At 39.5% G+C, this 20,914-nt stretch overlaps 1 protein-coding gene across 6 annotated transcripts in view; it reads left to right on the top strand.

The window, feature by feature from the left end:
• Positions 1–20,914, top strand: part of CENPK (centromere protein K) — a 94,943-nt gene that overhangs the window by 8,230 nt on the left and 65,799 nt on the right. For all 6 annotated transcript variants that reach the window (XR_009211754.1, XM_032145173.1, XM_032145172.2 and 3 more), the window contains 3 exons: positions 2,104–2,160; positions 3,015–3,087; positions 12,088–12,134. Coding sequence is in view for 5 of the 6 variants with exons in the window: in XM_032145173.1 (XP_032001064.1) it covers positions 2,104–2,160; positions 3,015–3,087; positions 12,088–12,134 (177 nt within the window). In the remaining variant the exon portion in view is untranslated. The remainder of the gene's footprint in view (positions 1–2,103; positions 2,161–3,014; positions 3,088–12,087; positions 12,135–20,914) is intronic.

Below are 20,914 nucleotides of genomic sequence, written 5' to 3'. Positions count from 1 at the left end.
TAGAAAGAAAAATTTTGGCAATCCATGCTCCCAAGGAGATTACCATCTTATGGAAACAATAGCCATTATATTATGTTGTAGTACAATATTAGATGTATTGTAGAAGTACAAAGACTATACATAGGAGGAGTACTAAACCCAGGTGAAGGGGTCCAGGATAGCTTTCTAAAAGAGGTAATTACTGGGCCAGGCACAGTGGCTCACACCTGTAATCCCAGCACTTTGGGAGGCCGAGGCTGGGGGATCATGAGGTCCAGAGATTGAGACCATCCTGGCCGACACAGTGAAACCCCGTCTCTACTAATAATAGGCAAATTAGCTGGGCATGGTGGTGTGCACCTGTAGTCTCAGCTACTCAGGTGGCTGAGACAGGCTGAGACAGGAGAATCGCTTGAACCCAGGAGGCGGACATTGCAGTGAGCCGAGACAGTGCCACTGCACTCTAGCCTGGTGACAGCAGAGTGAGACTCCATCTCAAAAAAAAAAAAAAAAAAAAAAGTAATTACTGGTTTCATTTCTAAAGGATAGTTAGGAGTTAGCCTGTAAAAGTAGAAGAGGTATACAAAGCATAAAGAAGAAAATGTGTAAAAGCTGAGAGAGTTGACAGAACATTAAATAGAATATTATGGATAATGTAAATTAGGAGAAGGACTTCTGGGGTAAGCCTGGAGAAGTAATCAGGGGCCAGAACATAAAGGATTTTGTTGAGTGTGTATTATGGGGAGCCACTAAAAAATTCTAAGTATGGAAGTGACATGATCAGATATGCAGTTTGGGAAAATTACTCTGGTGTTTTTGAAGAAAATAGAATGTAGAAGAGTAGGACTACAGATAGAAAGCATTTAGGAAGCTCTAGTAATAGTCCTGGTAAAAAGTAAGGAAGCCCTAAGTATTGTCATTGCAAATAAAAGAGTGGATTCAAAGATAAGTAGGTAGGATTAGAAGTTAATTTATGTGCAATGCGAGGGATATATGGTTAGTTTCAGGTTCCTGGTTTGGGCTGTTGGGTGGTTGATGGGATTATTTCCCCAAATAGAGAATATGGAAGTGGGAAGAACACATAATTATGAGTGAAAACATAAATTAATTTAGAAAATATTGTTTGAAATATATGCACTTTTTCTAAGTTGGTGAGATAAAACTGCCTTTGGTACACTAGAGTATGTTGGTGAAAATTTGTTCTACTTAAAGCAAGCTTGTCCAACCTGCGGCCCAGGATGGCTTTGAATGCAGCCTGACACAAACTTTCTTAAAGCATTATGGATTTCTTTTTTTTTTTTTTTTTTTTTTAGCTGATCAGCTATTGTTAATGTATTTTATGTGTGGCCCAAGATAATTCTTCTTCTTCCAGGGTAGTTCAGGGAAGCCAAAAGATAGGGCACAGATATTTTTAGCATCCTATTCTTCCCAGTAAAGTTTCAGAATTGGTCAAATTAGTGAGGTTTTTCTCTTTTCTTACAATTATTTTTGACATAAATACTTTGTACTTTATATTATTAATGTGTTTTCAGGAAAATTTTTATAATCCCCCCAGCTTTTTATTTTTTGCTTCAGGTATTTTTTCAGTATAGAAGTTTGGATTTTAAAATTACTTAAAATTTGTATAGAGAAATGCTGCACTACAAATGAGCAGAAATAGAATTTACTCATATTTTTATCTCATATAATCATCTTGAACAGTTTTGGACTTTTTTAATGGCACAGAAACAATGTCTCCTGAAGGCTTTATTTATTTTCTTAGGATTTCTTAGGATCTTAACTATCTTCTTGCTTGTTATTTTTCTATAGTGCTTTCCCTCTTATTTTTTTATCTCCCACTTTCCAATTATCTGACTTCTAATTCATTCTAGCTATTAGTTTCTGGTTTTTTTTTTTTTTTTTTCTCTTCATTCTAGTATCTCTTTTTATTTGTGATATATTCACTTTGGGACTTGTTTGGCTGCCTTAATTGTCTTACATAGTGAGGAATTTCAACAAACTCTTCTCCATCAGATGTTTGTGCTTTAGAAGAGTGTTGTATTGGCCTGGTACAAAAGGGGAGGGGAAGGGAATTTTCTGTGAATTATCGTGTGTGACTTGCCTTTTTTTACTTTTTAAATCAAGTGTCAGAATAAATTATCACTTATTGGAACTGAAACACTCACCGATTCAAATGCTCAGGTATGAATCTTCTTTTTCTTCCTAAAAAATACAAGGTAAGTGGAATTCATTGTATTTTGGAAAATAAATATATGTGTCTATATTTTTCTCAAGTTTAATATCTTTGTTAATACCCGTATGCTTAATCATTTGGAAAACTTCTTACTCTTCCTGCTTTAAGAATTGGAAGAATATTCTAAAAACTTTCTAGAACAAGCTATTATAAATAAGAGTATTTTCTTTATTATTTGTCTTTTAGCAACTATACATATATTTAACAACTGAGTAAATTGCTTGTTAGTTGCTATTATGCTGCCTTGTTAAAATTAGAACAAAGACCAGCCTGGCATACATGGCAAAACCCCGTCACTATCAAAGTACAAAAAAATTAGCTGGTCTTGGTGATGTGGTCATATGATCTCAGCTACTCAGGAGGCTGAGGCATGAGAATCACTTGAACCCAGCAAACGGAGGCTGCAGTGAGCTGAGATTGCGCCATTACACTCCAGCCTGGGCGAAAGAGCAAAACTATCTCAAAAAAAAAAAAAAAAGAACAAAGACTGCTAACTTTGTGTTAGGTATAATAGTCACAGATATTTTACTATCTGTGTCGAATTTGAATTGATTTTACTCTTGGCCTAAAAAAAGGACTAACTTATTCATTATAATAATCAGAATTATGGAATTGCTGTAGGAATAGATCAGTGGATCAGTGAAACAGATTAAGAATTAAAATAAAGTTGCCTCTTGAGCAGCGTGAGAGTTAGGGATGCCAACCCCCTGCAAAGTATTAAAGTATTAAGAATGTTTATATTTTCATCTATGAATAGCTATGAATAGTCCACAGAAAATGACTTTGTTTTCTTCTTTTGTAGCTATCACTATTAATTATGCAAGTAAAATGTTTAACCGCTGAACTCAGTCAATGGCAGAAAAAAACACCTGAAAGTAAGATTCTTATTTTAAATTTGAATTTTTTGTAAACCTGTTAATGGCAAATTAATTTAATAATTGTAAGAAAAATTACAAGATCCTTTTGGCCTTTTTGAAATTGCCCAAATTTCACTGATACCGAGAAGCCACTTATTTTTTTCTATGAATTATTTTGTACTTCTTTATTATTATTGATAAACATATCTTACATTAGATTATAATAAGCTTGATTATGGAGACATTATAGCTATTATGTTATCCTCATAGACACTGCCTTATGCTCACTAGAAATGGTAAATTGTTCCTTTTTTTTTTTTTTTTTTTTTTTTTGAGACAGGATCTTATCGTGTTGCCCAGGCTGGAGTACAGTGGCACAATCATGGCTCTCTGCAGCCCTGATCTCCTGGGTTCAAGGGATCCTCCTACCTCAACCTCCTGAGTAGCTAGGACTACAAGTTTGTGCCACCATGCCTGATTAGTGGTTAGTTTTTGTATTTTTTTGTAGAGACGGGGTTTCACCATGTTACCCAGGCTGGTCTTGAACTTCTGGGCTCAAGGGATCCTCCTGCCTTGGCCTCTCAAAGTGCCAGGATTACAGGTGTGCCAGTGAATTGTTTCTTAATGAGTGAAATTTACCTAGTGGAAGTGAAAAGTTATAAAGTTAATTTATTTTAGATACTTACACAAAAGGGCCACATAGTTTGTATGATGTTTTCTGTCTCGTCCAGCTGATGCCAACTATATTTTTGTCTTCAGTTAGGAAGTAGAAGACAGCATAAAAATTTATAATTGTGATACTCCCCTAGTACATCTCTTTTTTTTAAATTATGAGAGCTTAAGTTTCTCTATGCAATATATGTCTATACAGGCACATCTCATTTTATTGTGCTTCACTTTATTGCACTTTGCAGATACTCTATGTTTAACAAATTCAGTTTGTGGCGAGCCTGTGTCACATTTTGGTAATCTCACAGTATTTTAGACTTTTAAGTTATTATTACATCTGGTTGGGGGATCTGTGATCAGTGGTCTTTGATCTTACTATTTTAATTGTTTTGAGGGACCACAAGCTGCACCTGTGTAAGGCAGTAAACTTAACCAATAAACGTGGTGTGTATTCTGACTGCTCCACTGACCAGTTGTTCCCCCATCTCTCTCCCTCTCCTTGGCCCTCCCTTTTCCTTAAAACACAAGAATATTGAAATTAGGCCAATTAATAACCAATTGTTTCTAAGTTTTTAAGTGAAGAGTTGCACATCGATAACTTTAAATTAAAAGCTAGAAATGAGTAAGTTTCATGAGGAAGGCATGTCAGAAGCCAAGATAGGCCAAAAGCTAGGCCTCTGGCACCAGGTAGCCAAGTTGTGAATGGAAAGGAACATTTTTGTTTGTTTTTTTGTTTTTTGAGATGGAGTTTCCCTCTGTTGCACTGCACTCAGGCTGGAGTGCAGTGGTGTGATCTCAGTGCAATCTCTGCCTCCTGGGTTCAAGCGATTCTCCTGCGTCAGCATCCCAAGTAGCTGGGATTGCAGGCGCATGCTACCACACCCAGCTAATTTTTGTATTTTTTTATTAGAGACAGATTTCACCATGTTGGTCAGGATGGTCTTGATCTCCTAACCTCGTGGTCCACCTGTCTCAGTCTCCCAAAGTGCGGGAACAAACTTTAAAGGAAATTGAAAGTGTTGCTCTAGTGAACACACAAATTATGAGAAAGCAGAACAGCCTTATTGCTGTTACAGAGAAAGTTTTACTAGTCTACTTAGATGATCAAACCAGCCATATCATTCCCTAAGCCAAAGCGTAATCCACAACAAAGCCCTAGCTCTTTTCAATTCTTCGAAGGCTGAGAGAGATGAGGAAGCTGCAGAAGAAAAGTGTGAAGCTAGCAGAGGTTGGTTCATGAGGTTTAAGGAAAGAAGCCATCTCCATAACATAAAAATGCAAGGGGAAGCAGCAAGTACTGAGGCAGAAGCTGCAACAAGTTATCCAGAAGATCTAGCTAAGATACTTGAAGGTGGCTATGCTAAACAGCAAATTTTCAATGTAGACAGAACAGCCCTCTATTGGAAGAAGATGCCATCTAGGACTCTTATAGTTAGAGAGGAGAAGTTGATGCCTGGCTCCAAAGCTTCAAAAGGACAGGTTGCTCTCTTGATAAGGACTAGTGCAGCTGGTGACCCTGAGTTAAAACCAACACTCATTTATCATTCCAGCAATCTTAGGGCCCTTAAGAATTATACCAAATCTACTCTGCCTGTGCATTGTAAATGGAACAGTAAAGCCTGGATGACAGTACACCTGTTTATAGCATGGTTTACTGAATAGTTTAAGCCCACTGTTGAGACCTACCACTCAGGAAAAAAAAAGATTCCTTTCAAAATATTACTGCTCCCCATCTCTTCACTCAAGAGCTCTGATGGTGATGTACAAGGAATTTAATGTTCTCATGTCTGTTGATGCAACATCTGTTCTGCAGCCCAGGGACCAAGAAGCCACTTCAACTGAAGTCTTATTATTTAAGAAATACACTTTGTAAGGCTATAGCTGTCATAAGTCCTCTGATGGTCTGGGCCAAAGTACATTGAAACCTTCTGGAAAGTATTCACCATTCTAGATGCCATTAAGAACATGCGTGATTTATGGAAGGAGGTCAAAATAACAACATTAACAGGAGTGCGCAAGAGGTTGGCTCTAACCCTCACGGATGACTCTGAGGGGTTCAAGTAACTACAAATCTGGTAGAAGTATCTAACTAGAATTAGAAGTGGAGTCTGAAAATGTGGCTGAATCACTGCAATCTCATGATAAAACTTGAACAGATGAGGAGTTGCTTCCCATGGATGAGCAAAAAAAGTGGTTTCTTGAGATGGAATCTACTCCCAGTGAAGATGCTTTGAACACAGTTGAAATGACAACAAAAGATTTAGAATATTACATAAACTTTGTTGGTAAGGCAGTGTCAGGGTTTGAGAGGAGTGACTAATTTTGAAAGAAGTTGTGCTGAAGGTAAAATGCTATGAAACAGCATCTTATGCCACTGAGAAATGTTTTTGTGAAACGAAGAGTCAATCGGTATGGCAAACTTCATTGTTGTCTTATGTTAAGAAACGGCCACAGCCACCCCAACCTTCAGCAGCCACTAACCTGATCAGTCATCAGCCATTAACACTGAGATAAGGCCTTCCACCAGCAAAAAATTACAACTCACCAAAGGCTTAGATTAGGCATCTCAGTTAGCATTTTTTAGCAATAAGGTTTTTTTTAAAGTAAGGTATGTACATTTTTAGAAATAATGCTAATGCATAATTTAATAGACTACAGTATAATGTAAACAACTTTTGTATGTACTGGGTAAACAAAAAATTTGTGTGACTTGTTTTGTTGTGATATTTGCTTTAGTGTGGTGGTCTAGAACCAAACTTGGACTATCTCCAAAGTATCCCTGCATATGATATTCTATTTGGATTGTACCCTCTTTTTCTGTATGTCTTCCTGCTTCTTTCTTCTCCCACTCTGTTTTCTTTCCTTTAATTGTTCTCCACCCCATGCTTCCCTTCTTAGTCTTCTTTGTAGGCTTATCATTCTCTTTCTCAATTATTGAAATTCCCCAGGCCGGGCGCCGTGGCTCATGCCTGTAATCCCAGCACTTTGGGAGGCCGAGGCGGGTGGATCATGAGGTCAGGAGATCGAGACCATCCTGGCTAACACGGTGAAACCCCGTCTCTACTAAAAATATAAAAAATTAGCCAGGTGTTGTGGGCGCCTGTAGTCCCAGCTACTTGGGATGCTGAGGCAGGAGAATGGCATGAACCCAGGAGGCAGGGCTTGCAGTGAGCCGAGATCGTGCCACTGCACTCCTGCCTGGGCAACAGGGTGAGACTCCATCTCAAAAAAAAAAAAAAAAAGAAATTCCCCAAGGAGCAATCTTCAGCTGTTTTCTCCTCATTCTCTTCCTATACAATTTTATCCATATTCTTGCATTAATGACTGTCTTCATGCCAATGTCAGCCATTTTTCCACATCGTTATTACTACCCGTTAGTCATTAATTTGAGCATTTCTAATAGGTGTGTAGTATTACAATTGTGATTTTAATTTGTCTTCAACCGTACGTCCTATTGCCTTTTCAGTAGTATAGTTAGCATCTCAAAAGCTGCTCATATTCAAAAAAAATTTTTTTTTTTTTTTTTTTTTTTTTTTTTGAGACAGTCTTACTCTTGCTCAGGCTGAAGTGTGGTGGTGCAATGTCGGCTCACTGCAACCTCTGTCTTCCAGGTTCAAGCAGTTCTTGTGCCTCAGCCTCCCGAGTAGCTGGGATTACAGGTGCCTGCCACCACGCCTGGCTAATTTTTGTATTTGTAGTAGAGACGGGGTTTTGCCATGTTGGCCAGGCTGATCTCGAACTCCTGACCTCAGGTGATCCTCCCGCATCAGCCTCCCAAAGTGTTGGGATTACAGGTATGAGCTACCACACCCAGCCTCAAATATTAAAATGTTCAGGTTCTCCAGAGGACCCTATAAGCTATACCAGCATTATATCTTCTGCTTCTGTTTTTATGTGTTATATCTGTAATAATAACTTCTATATGTTCACATTCTCCAGAGGACCCTATATACTATGCCAGCATTATATCTTCTTCTGTTTTTATGTGTTATATCTATAATAACTTCCATATTAGTATACTAGAGCTATCATAACAAACTACTATGGACTAGGTGGTTTAAACAACAGAAATTAATTTTCTCACAATTCTGGTTCTGGAAGATACAAGTTAAAGATCAAGGTGTCAATAAGGTTGGTTTCTTCTGAGGCCTCTCCCCTTGGCTTGCAGATGTCCCTCTTCTTCCTGTGTCTTCACATGGTCTTCCTTCTGTGTCCTAATCTCCTCCTCTTATAAGGACACCAGTCTTACTGGATTAGGGCCAACTCTAATAACCTAATTTTAACTTAATTATCTCTTGAAATACCCAATTCCAAATACAGTTATATTCAAAGGTATTGGGGATTAGGATTTCAACATAGGAATTTGGGGGTGGGGACACATCAACCAATAACAACTTAAAATCTGTATATTTAAACCAGACTTCTCTGCAATATCAGACTCAAGTATCTTTGTACCTCCTAGGCATCTTTTCCAAAATATTTCATAGACACCTCAGATTCATGAACTGACCTTTTCTGTTTCCTCACTCATTGAATGGAGCGTATTTGATCAGCTCCCAATTTAAGAGTCCTAGATTCGGGCCGGGCGCGGTGGCTCACGCTTGTAATCCCAGCACTTTGGGAGGCCGAGGCGGGCGGATCACGAGGTCAGGAGATCGAGACCATGGTGAAACCCCGTCTCTACTAAAAATACAAAAAATTAGCCGGGCATGGTGGCGGGTGCCTGTAGTCCCAGCTACTCGGAGAGGCTGAGGCAGGAGAATGGCGTGAACCCGGGAGGCGGAGCTTGCAGTGAGCCGAGATTGCGCCACTGCACTCCAGCCTGGGGGACAGAGCGAGACTCCGTCTCAAAAAAAAAAAAAAAAAAAAAAGAGTCCTAGATTCTTCCTTTTTCATTTTGCACATATAGCATATTTGTTAAAATTAGAACAGCTGGGTGTGGTGGCTCACGTCTGTAATCCCAGCACTTTGGGAGGCCGGGGCTGGTGGATCACCTGAGGTGAGGGGGGGGAGAATAGAACAAAAACATTAGAACTAGAACATATAGCTAGTTACTAAATATCGAGTCCTACTGTCACGGATTTACTTCGGGTTTTCATCACCAGTCCATTAGATTATTATAACAGACTTTTTAATCTCTTGACCACAATGGGTTTCTCCCACCCTGGCAATGATAGAAGTTTTCAAACTTAAAGAAAAGTTAAAAAATACATATATAGAGAGTTAACTGTAGTAAACTCAGAGACCAGATTCTACAGTTACCAACATTTTCTCAATCTTGTTTTAGGCTTTTTTGGAGTGGCTTTATATAACATACATTTACTATCTCACGATTTCTGTAGTTCAGGGGTCTGAGGACATTTATTATTTCACAGTTTCTGCAGATAGGAGTCTGTACACAGCTTAACTGGGTCCTCTGCTTAGGGATCTCATGGCTGCAATGATAGATTCTCCTCAAAGGCTTGAGGAGGGATCCATTTCCAAGCTTACTGAAGTTGTTGGCAGAATTTATTTCCTTGTGACTGTAGGATTTATGGTAGCTTTAGTCCATGTTTTTGTTCTTTCTATTGTTCTTCCTTCCTGATCTTCCAAAATTCCTTTTATTGTTTCTGTTTCAAGAACTTCCTTGAGCCGTTCTTTTAGAGTTGGTCTGCTGGCGACAAATTTTCTTAGTTTTTCTTTATCTGAGAATTTCTTGATTGCTCTTCCATTCCTGAAGGATGTTTTCACTGGATACGCAATTCAGGGTTGTTTTCTTTTAGCACTTAAAAATGTCGTGCCACTTACCTCTGCCTCTCTTGGTACTGATGAGAAATGTGCTGTCATTCTGATGGGCTTTGCTTTATAGAGAAGGCTTTTTTGTGTGTGTGTGTGTGGCTGCTTTGAGAACTTTTTCTTTGTCTTCAGCATTTAGAAGAACAATTATGTTGTATCTTAGCCTGGATTTCTTTGGCTTTATCTTACTTAGGAATCACTCAGATGCCTGAATGTGTAGATTTATGTCTTTTGCAGAATTTGAGAACTTTTTAGCTATTTGATGTATTTTTTCAGCAACTCCCCCCACCTTCTTTCTCCTTTCCTGGAATTCCAATAACAAGAATGTTAGACCTTTTGTTATGGTTACTCAAGTCCCTCAGGTTTTGTTTAGTTTAAAGAAAATTTTTAAATTGTGGTAAAATATAAAATTTACAGTTTTAACCATTTTTAAGTGTATAGTTCACAGTAGTGTTAAGTACATTCACATTTTTGTGCAGTGTATCTTCAGAACTTTTTCATCTTGCAAATCTGAAACTCTGTACACATTAAACAACACCTCTCCTTTTCTATCATCCCCCAGCCCTGGCAACCTCAATTCTACTTCCTATTAATTTGATTAGTTTAGATACCTCATATAATGGAATCATATAGTATTTGTGTTTTTGTGGGTGGCTTATTTTACTTAGTGTAATGTCCTCAAAGTTCTTCCATGTTGTAGCACATGTTAGAATTTCCTTTCTTTTTTAAGGCTGAATAGTATTTCATTGTAGGTATATACCACAGTTTGCTTATCCGTTCATCTGTCAACAGAAACTTCGGTTGCTTTCATAATTTCATTACTGTGAATGTGAGTGCTGCTATGAACATGGATGTGCAGTTATCTCTTTGAAGCCGTGCTTTCAATTCTTTTGGATGTCTACCAGAAATAAAATTAGTGGATCATATGATAGTTCTATTTTAAGTTTTTTGAGGAACCACCTATACTATTTTCCATAATGGTTGCACCATATTACAATCCCACCAACAGTGCACATGGTTTCAGTTTCTCAACATCCTTGTTAACACTTGTTACTTTGTTTTTTTGATAATAGCTGTCTGCTATGGCCTAAATATATCACCCAAAATTCATGTTAAAACTTAATCACCAGTATGATAGTGTTAAAAAGTGAGGTCTTTAGGATGTGATCAGTGAGCTTCTTATAGAGGTTGAAGGTAGTGTCTATTTTTCCCCTTTTGCCTTCCACTATGTGAGGCCACAGCAAGAAGACACCATCTTGGAAGCAGAGAGCAAACCCTTCCCAGACACTGAATATTCTAATACAAACCTATCTGTGAAGCACATGTAGAAAGTTCTTCCCTGTTAGAAGGCTTTCTAGAATAGCAGATACCTTTGAAAGTTTTCAGTAGCCTACCATTTGAAAAGTTTCAAATAGCACTTCATTAGGAAAGGAAAATTTCTAGCATAAGGATTGAACGCATTAAAATTTGCTATACAAAATTACACATTTGTTTCTACTCATCAGCCTGGCAATAATTTTAGAAGAGTTTGTAATATTTCTTGCTGTTTTTTCTTCATAGCTCATGGGAACGTCTTTAGAAAGGAAGCTGACATTCTGTATTCACATTCAAAGTACACATTTCATTCTCCGAAATTTCATTTCTGAGAATCTGTTCTATAGAAATGAGAGCACCAGTACATAAAAACATGTATAAAAGTCTGCTTACTGCATCCTTGTTTGTTATGGCTAGAAACTAGACACAAAGTTAATCTAAAATCAAAGTGTTCAATCAAGAGGGCAGTCACTCAGTATATTATGTTATATTCATTTTGGAAAATCATGCAGCCATTAAAAGTTATGAATTAGACCTATATAGGTCTAGGTTTCCCTGGGGGTTTTATTTAGTGAAAGTAAGATGAATATAATATGTATGACATGACCTCATTCTTATAAAACCAATGATGATAAGAATAACCCTTTTAAGTGTATGTAAATATATGTTACATATGTGTACATAGGATATATGACTACAGGGGAAGTATTTGAGGAACACACTATAGATTATCAGCTTTGCTTTTGAGAGTTTGAAGAAGAAGAAAAGAAAAAGGCACTAAACAGTACATAAATAGGATCCAATTTATCTAAAATTATATATAGTTGGCTATATGTGCAAAGATGTTAAAAATAAATGAAAACTGCACACATTTCATAAAAAGTTGTGTATTGTAAAGGCAGGTGGATCACTTGAGGTCAGGAGTTCAAGACTGGCTTGGCCAACATGGTGAAACCCCATCTCTACTAAAAATCCAAAAATTAGTTGGACATGTTGGTGGATGCCTGTAATCCCAGCTACTCAGGAGGCTGAAGCATGAGAATTGTTTGAACCAGGGAGGTGGAGGTTGCAGTGAGCCAAATAGCACCATTGCACTGCAGCCTGGGTGACAAGAGGGAAACTCTGCCTTGCGGGGGAGAAAAAGTTGTATATTATATAAATGGAGATGGAAAGAATTATCTTAGAAAACCGCAAAATTAAATTCTTGATTTTTGAGAATTAACTAAATATATGTAACTTTGTTTTGTTTTGTTTTTGTAGTAATTCCCTTGACTGAAGATGTTCTCATAACATTAGGAAAAGAAGAGGTAAGCCACTCAATGAATTTGTAGTGACCCCAAATAATTTCTAACTAGATCTATTTTAGATAAGTTCATGGCATAAGAAATAGGATGAAACCACTCTAAAACCGTATTAAATTTTCTGCTTTTATTTATGTTTTATTGAACATAATGTTTGATTTTTTTTTTGGAAACGGAGTCTGGCTCTGTTGCCCAGTCTGGAATGCAGTGGCACAATCCCGGCTCACTGTAACCTCCGCCTCCAAGGGTCAGGCGATTCTCCCGCCTCAGCCTCCGGAGTAGCTAGGATTACAGGCATGCACCACCATGCCCGGCTAATTTTTGTATTTTTAGTAGAGACGGGGTTTCACCGTGCTAGCCAGGCTGGTCTTGAACTCCTGACTTCGTGATCTGCCTGCCTCAGCCTCCCAAAGTACTGGGATTACAGGCGTGAGCCACCACACCCGGCCTAAAGATTTGAATTTTGAACTCGATTTTTGCATCAGAACTATTACTGATGTTAGTGGTTATATGTAAACCTTAATCTCATATCTAGTTTTTAGTTAATTAAACTTCATAATAAAAGCAAAATATTAAACATCACTTAATGACCCCATACATACATCTTCCCTTCTGCTGTGGACTAAATATTTGTGTCTCCCAAAATCCATACGTTGAAATCTGTTCCCCAGTGTGATGATATTAGGAGGTGAGACCTTTAGGAGGTGATTAGGTGCTGAGTGTAGGGCCTTCATAAATGAAATTAACACCCTTATAAATGTCTGAAGAGACCAGTGTCCTCCCCTTCCATCTTGTGAGGACACAACTAGAAGGTACTGTCTATGAAGAGGTGGGCCTTCCGTAGACATTGAATCTTGGACTTCCTAGCTGCCAGAATTGTGAGAATTTTTTTTTTTTTTTTATTATACTTTAGGTTTTAGGGTACATGTGCACAATGTGCAGGTTTGTTACATATGTATCCATGTGCCATGTTGGTTTGCTGCACCCATTAACTCGTCATTTAGCATTAGGTATATCTCCTAATGCTGTCCCTCCCTCCTCCCCACACCCCACAACAGTCCCCGGAGTGTGATGTTCCCCTTCCTGTGTCCATGAGTTCTCATTGTTCAATTCCCACCTATGAGTGAGAACCTGCGGTGTTTGGTTTTTTGTCCTTGCAATAGTTTACTGAGAATGATGGTTTCCAGTTTGATCCATGTCCCTACAAAGGAAATGAACTCATCATTTTTTATGGCTGCATAGTATTCCATGGTGTATATGTGCCACATTTTCTTAATCCAGTCTATCATTGTTGGACGTTTGGGTTGGTTCCAAGTCTCTGCTATTGTGAATAGTGCTGCAATAAACATACGTGTGCATGTGTCTTTATAGCAGCATGATTTATAGTCCTTTGGGTATATACCCAGTAATGGGATGGCTGGGTCACATGGTATTTCTAGTTCTAGATCCCTGAGGAATCTCCACACTGACTTCCACAATGGTTGAACTAGTTTACAGTCCCACCAACAGTGTAAAAGTGTACCTATTTCTCCACATCCTCTCCAGCACCTGTTGTTTCCTGACTTTTTAATGATGGCCATTCTAACTGGTGTGAGATGGTATCTCATTGTGGTTTTGATTTGCATTTCTCTGATGGCCAGTGATGATGAGCATTTCTTCATGTGTTTTTTGGCTGCATAAATGTCTTCTTTTGAGAAGTGTCTGTTCATATCCTTTGCCCACTTTTTGATGGGGTGGTTTGTTTTTTTCTTGTAAATTTGTTTGAGTTCATTGTAGATTCTGGATATTAGCCCTTTGTCAGATGAGTAGGTTGCAAAAATTTTCTCCCATTCTGTAGGTTGCCTATTCACTCTGATGGTGGTTTCTTTTGCTGTGCAGAAGCTCTTTAGTTTAATTAGATCCCATTTGTCAATTTTGGCTTTTGTTGCCATTGCTTTTGGTGTTTTAGACATGAAGTCCTTGCCCATGCCTATGTCCTGAATGGTATTGCCTAGGTTTTCATCTAGGGTTTTTATGGTTTTAGGTCTAACATGTAAGTCTTTAATCCATCTTGAATTAATTTTTGTATAAGGTGTAAGGAAGGGATCCAGTTTCAGCTTTCTACATATGGCTAGCCAGTTTTCCCAGCACCATTTATTAAATAGGGAATCCTTTCCCCATTTCTTGTTTTTGTCAGGTTTGTCAAAGATCAGATAGTTGTAGATATGCGGCATTATTTCTGAGGGCTGTGTTCTGTTCCATTGATCTATGTCTCTGTTGTGGTACCAGTACCATGCTGTTTTGGTTACTGTAGCCTTGTAGTATAGTTTGAAGTCAGGTAGCGTGATGCCTCCAGCTTTGTTCTTTTGGCTTGGGATTGACTTGGCGATGCGGGCTCTTTTTTGGTTCCATATGAACTTTAAAGTATTTTTTCCAATTCTGTGAAGAAAGTCATTGGTAGCTTGATGGGGATGGCATTGAATCTATAAATTACCTTGGGCAGTATGGCCATTTTCACGATATTGATTCTTCCAACCCATGAGCATGGAATGTTCTTCCATTTGTTTGTATCCTCTTTTATTTCATTGAGCAGTGGTTTGTAGTTCTCCTTCAAGAGGTCCTTCACATCCCTCGTAAGTTGGATTCCTTGGTGTTTTATTCTCTTTGAAGCAGTTGTGAATGGGAGATCACTCATGATTTGGCTCTCTGTTTGTCTGTGATTGGTGTACAAGAATGCTTGTGATTTTTGTACATTGATTTTGTATCCTGAGACTTTGCTGAAGTTGCTAATCAGCTTAAGGAGATTTGGGGCTGAGACAGTGGGGTTTTCTAGATATACAAACTTGTCATCTGCAAACAGGGACAATTTGACTTCCTCTTTTCCTAATTGAATACCCTTTATTTCCTTCTCCTGCCTGATTGCCCTGGCCAGAACTTCCAGCACTATGTTGAATAGGAGTGGTGAGAGAGGGCATCCCTGTCTTGTGCCCTTTTTCAAAGGGAATGCTTCCAGTTTTTGCCCATTCAGTATGATATTGGCTGTGGGTTTGTCATAGATAGCTTTTATTATTTTGAGATACGTCCCATCAATACCTAATTTATTGAGAGTTTTTAGCATGAAGAGTTGTTGAATTTTGCCAAAGGCCTTTTCTGCATCTATTGAGATAATCATGTGATTTTTGTCTTTGGTTCTGTTTATATGCTGGATTACATTTATTGATTTGCATATGTTGAACCAGCCTTGCATCCCAGGGATGAAGCCCACTTGATCATGGTGTATAAACTTTTTGATGTGCTGCTGGATTCGGTTTGCCAGTATTTTATTGAGGATTTTTGCCTCAATGTTCATCAAGGATACTGGCCTGAAATTCTCTTTTTTGGTTATGTCTCTGCCAGGCTTTGGTATCAGGATGATGCTGGCCTCATAAAATGTGTTAGGGAGGATTCCCTCTTTTTCTATCGATTGGAATAGTTTCAGAAGGAATGGTACCAGTTCCTCCTTGTACCTCTGGTAGAATTCGGCTGTGAATCCATCAGTTCCTGGACTCTTTTTGGTTGGTAAGCTATTGATTATTGCCACAATTTCAGAACCTGTTATTGGTCTATTCAGAGATTCAACTACTTCCTGGTTTAATCTTGGGAGGGTGTATTTGTCGAGGAATTTATCCATTTCTTCTAGATTTTCTAGTTTATTTGCGTGGAGGTGTTTGTAGTATTCCCTGATGGTAGATTGTATTTCTGTGGGATCGGTGGTGATATCCCCTTTTTCATTTTTTATTGCATCTATTTGATTTTTCTCTCTTTTCTTCTTTATTAGTCTTACTAGTGGTCTATCAATTTTGTGGATCTTTTCAAAAAACCAGCTCCTGGATTCATTAATTTTTTGAAGGCTTTTTTGTGTCTCTATTTCCTTTAGTTCTGCTCTGATTTTAGTTATTTCTAGCCTTCTGCTAGCTTTTGAATGTGTTTGCTCTTGCTTTTCTAGTTCTTTTAATTGTGATGTTAGGGTGTCAATTTTGGATCTTTCCTGCTTTCTCTTGTGGGCATTTAGTGCTATAAATTTCCCTCTACACACTGCTTTGAATGTGTCCCAGAGATTCTGGTATGTTGTGTCTTTGTTCTCGTTGGTTTCAAAGAACATCTTTATTTCTGCCTTCATTTCCTTATGTACCCAATAGTCATTCAGGAGCAGGTTGTTCAGCGTCCATGTAGTTCAACGGTTTTGAGTGAGTTTCTTAATCCTGAGTTCTAGTTTGATTGCACTGTGGTCTGAGAGACAGTTTGTTATAATTGCTGTTCTTTTACATTTGCTGAGGAGAGCTTTACTTCCAACTATGTGGTCAATTTTGGAATAGGTGTGGTGTGGTGCTAAAAAAATGTATATTCTGTTGATTTGAGGTGGAGAGTTCTTTAGATGTCTGTTAGGTCCACTTTGTCCAGAGCTGAGTTCAATTCCTGGATATCCTTCTTAACTTTCTGTCTCATTGATCTGTCTAATGTTGACAGTGGGGTGTTAAAATCTCCCATTATTATTGTGTGGGAGTTTAAGTCCCTTTGTAGGTCACTCAGGACTTGCTTTATGAATCTGGGTGCTCCTGTGTTGGGTGCATATATATTTAGGACAGTTAGCTCTTCTTGTTGAATTGATCCCTTTACCATTATGTAATGGCCTTCTTTGTCTCTTTTGATCTTTGTTGGTTTAAAGTCTATTTTATCAGAGACTAGGATTGCAACCCCTGCCTTTTTTTGTTTTCCATTTGCTTGATAGATCTTCCTCCATCCCTTTATTTTGAGTCTATGTGTGTCTCTGCACGTGAGATGGGATTCCTGAATACAGCACACTGATGGTTCTTGACTCCTTATCCACTTTGCCAGTCTGTGTCTTTTAATTGGAGCATTTAGCCCATTTACATTTAAAGTTAATATTGTTATGTGTGAATTTGATCCTGTCATTATGATGTTAGTTGGTTATTTTGCTCGTTAGTTGATGCAGTTTCTTCCTAGCCTCGATGGTCTTTACAATTTGGCATGTTTTTGCAGTGGCTGGTACCGGTTGTTCCTTTCCGTGTTTACTGCTTCCTTCAGGAGCTCTTTTAGGGCAGGCCTGGTGGTGACAGAATCACTCAGCATTTGCTTCTCTGTAAAGTATTTTATTTCTGCTTCACTTATGAAGCTTAGTTTGGCTGGATATGAAATTCTGGGTTGAAAATTCTTTTCTTTAAGAATGTTGAATATCGGCCCCCACTCTCTTCTGGCTTGTAGAGTTTCTGCCGAGAGATCAGCTGTTAGTCTGATGGGCTTCCCTTTGTGGGTAACCCGACCTTTCTCTCTGGCTGCCCTTAACATTTTTTCCTTCATTTCAACTTTGGTGAATCTGACAATTATGTGTCTTGGAGTTGCTCTTCTCGAGGAGTATCTTTGTGGCGTTCTCTTTATTTCCTGAATTTGAATGTTGGCCTGATTTGCTAGATTGGGGAAGTTCTCCTGGATAATATCTTGCAGAGTGTTTTCCAACTTGGTTCCATTCTCCCCGTCATTTTCAGGTACACCAATCAGACGTAGGTTTGGTCTTTTCACATAGTCCCAAATTTCTTGGAGGCTTTGTTCGTTTCTTTTTATTCTTTTTTCTCTAAACTTCCCTTCTCGCTTCATTTCATTGATTTCATCTTCCATCACTGATACCCTTTCTTCCAGTTGACCACATCGGCTACCAAGGCTTCTGCAATCTTCGCGTAGTTCTCAAAACTTGGCTTTCAGCTCCATCAGCTCCTTTAAGCCCTTCTCTTCATTGGTTATTCTAGTTATCCATTCGTCTAATTTTTTTTTCAAAGTTTTTAACTTCTTTGCTATTGTTTTGAATTTCCTCCCGTAGCTCAGAGTAGTTTGACCGTCTGAAGCCTTCTTCTCTCAACTCGTCAAAGTCATTCTCCATCCAGCTTTGTTCCGTTGCTGGTGAGGAGATGCATTCCTTTGGAGGAGGACAGGTGCTCTGCTTTTTAGAGTTTCCAGTTTTTCTGCTCTGTTTTTTCCCCATCTTTGTGGTTTTATCTACTTTTTGTCTTTGATGATGGTGATGTACAGATGGGTTTTTGGTGTGGATGTCCTTTCTGTTTGTTAGTTTTCCTTCTACCAGACAGGACCCTCAGCTGCAGGTCTGTTGGAGTTTGCTAGAGGTCCACTCCAGACCCTGTTTGGCTGGGTGTCAGCAGTGGTGGCTGCAGAACAGCGGATTTTCGTGAGACCACAAATTCAGCTGTCTGATAGTTCCTCTGGAAGTTTTGTCTCAGAGGAGTACCTGGCCGAGTGAGGTGTCAGTCTGTCCCTACTGGGGGGTGCCTCCCAGTTAGGCTGCTCAGGGGTCAGGGACCCACTTTAGAAGGCCGTCTGTCCGTTCTCAGATCTCCAGCTGCGTGCTGGGAGAACCACTACTCTCTTCAAAGCTGTCAGACAGGAACATTTAAGTCTGCAGAGGTTCCTGCTGAATTTTTGTTTGTCTGTGTCCTGCCCCCAGCGGTGGAGCCTACAGAGGCAGGCAGGCCTCCTTGAGCTGTGGTGGGCTCCAGGCAGTTTGAGCTTCCTAGCTGCTTTATTTACCTAAGCAAGCCTGGGCAATGGCGGGCGCCCCTCCCCCAGCCTTGCTGCCGCCTTGCAGGTTGATCTCAGACTGCTGTGCTAGCAATCAGCGAGATTCCATGGGCATAGGACCCTCCAAGCCAGGTGTAGGACACAATCTCCTGGTGTGCCGTTTTCCAAGCCCGTTGGAAAAGCGCAGTATTAGGGTGGGACTGACCCGATTTTCCAGGTGCCGTCTGTTTCCCCTTTCTTTGACTAGGAAAGGGAACTCCCTGACCCCTTGCGCTTCCCGAGTGAGGCAATGCCTCACCCTGCTTCGGCTCGTGCACAGTGTGCTGCACCAACTGTCCTGCACCCAGTGTTTGGCACTCCCTAGTGAGATGAACCCGGTACCTCAAACGGAAATGCAGAAATCACCCGTCTTCTGTGTCGCTCACGCTGGGAGCTGTAGACCGGAGCTGTTCCTATTCGGCCATCTTGGCTCCAACCCTACATAGAGAAATAAATTTTTATAAGCTGTCCAGTGTGTAGTATTTTGTTATAGGAGACCGAATGGACTATGACAGAAAGTTGGTACTGAGAAGTGGAGGTGGTACTATATAACAGATACCGAAAAGTATGGAAGCACCTTTGAAACTGGGTAATCAGTAGAAGCTGGAAGAATTTTGAAATGCGTGCAAAAGCCTACATTGCTGTGAGCAGACCTTTAAAGGCGATTCTGTTGGGAACTGAGGTTATAAGAGAGCTGTAGAGATAGCCTCAGTTTTCTTAGATAATACCAGAATAGTCCTGAAAAGAATGTTGGTAGAAATATGCACAGTAATGGCCATTTCGATAGGTCTCACCTGGAAAGAAAGAACATGTGTCTAAGAATAGATAGGAAAAAAATCAAAGTGTTTTTCCTAGTCTCCCTCACCACTCAATACAACGTAGCACCTCTGGTTACCAAAATGTGTGGGGAATTCTCACCAGCAACCAATTCTTTGGCGGATTCTGCAGAAGACGATTCTCTCCTACACACCAATTGGGTGTCCTCTTAATTCTCTTCAGTTCTGACACAATCTGCTTGGAGGTAGCATCAGATCCCACAGGTTGAGCGCTCAGTCCCACATACCTGACCCCAGTTTCAGATACCAGTTGCCAGTAATAGATTGTTGCCTGTATTCTGACTGGCTATAAATCAGGGGTTTCCATGATCCCCTCCTCTTCAGCTTTGATTAATTTGCCAGAGCGGCTCACAGAACTGAGAGATAAACTTAACTTTCATTTACTCAGGTGTCATAAGAGATATTACAAAGGATATATGGCTGGGTGTGGTGGCTCACACCTATAATCCCAGCACTTTGGGAATCTGAAGAGGATGGATCACTTGAGCCTAAGTGTTCAAGACCAGCCCGGGCAATATGGCAAAAGCCTGTCCCTACAAAAAAAATACAAAAATCTTCTGTGTGTGGTGGTGTGTGCCTGTAGTCCCAGATACTTGGAAGGCTGAGGTGGGAAGATTGCTTGAGCCTGGGAGGTTGAGGCTGAAGTGAGCCATGGTCACATCACTGCCTTCCAGCCTGGGCAACAGAGTGAAACCCTGTCTCAAAAAAAAAAAAAAAAAAAGGATACAGTTGAACAGCCAAATGGAAAAGATGTGTAGGGCAAGTCATGGTGGAAGGGACATGGATCTTCCATGCCATCTCTGGACATGGTACTCTCCGGAAACTTGCCTGTGTTCAGCTATGTAGAAGCTCCCCAAACCCAGTTCTTTTGGGGTTTTATGGAAGCTTCATTATGTAGGTACGATTGATTAAGTCATTTGCCATTGATTACCAGCTTAACTCTCAATTCTTCTCCCGTCCCCAGAGTTTTGAGGGGTGGTGCTGAAAGTCCTAACCCTCTAGTCAGGTTTTGGTCTTTTTTTATGACCAGCCCCCATCCTGATGTTACTGAGGGGCTCCCAGCCATCAGTCAGCTCATGCATATGAAAAGATACCACAATAGGGATAAAGACCAAATATATATTTTACAATATCACAATGTTATTGCACAGTGGAGTAAATATCATTCTTATTACAAAGAGGCAGAGAGCTGAATTGCATTCCTGCCCTAGTGTTTGTGAAAGATAGAACTTACAGGAATGAAGTTGAATCTTTGAGGAAATATTTAAGAAAAGTGTTGAAGGTATGGCTTGGCTTCTCTTGACTGTATAGTAAAATGTGGGAAGCTAAAAATGACTTAAATTGCTA

This window comes from Hylobates moloch, unplaced genomic scaffold (assembly GCF_009828535.3).
Source record: "Hylobates moloch isolate HMO894 unplaced genomic scaffold, HMol_V3 SCAFFOLD_23, whole genome shotgun sequence".
In the NCBI taxonomy this organism is placed as follows: domain Eukaryota; kingdom Metazoa; phylum Chordata; class Mammalia; order Primates; family Hylobatidae; genus Hylobates; species Hylobates moloch.
Note: the sequence above shows the minus strand (reverse complement) of the source record. Positions and strands in the feature narration are given on the sequence as shown.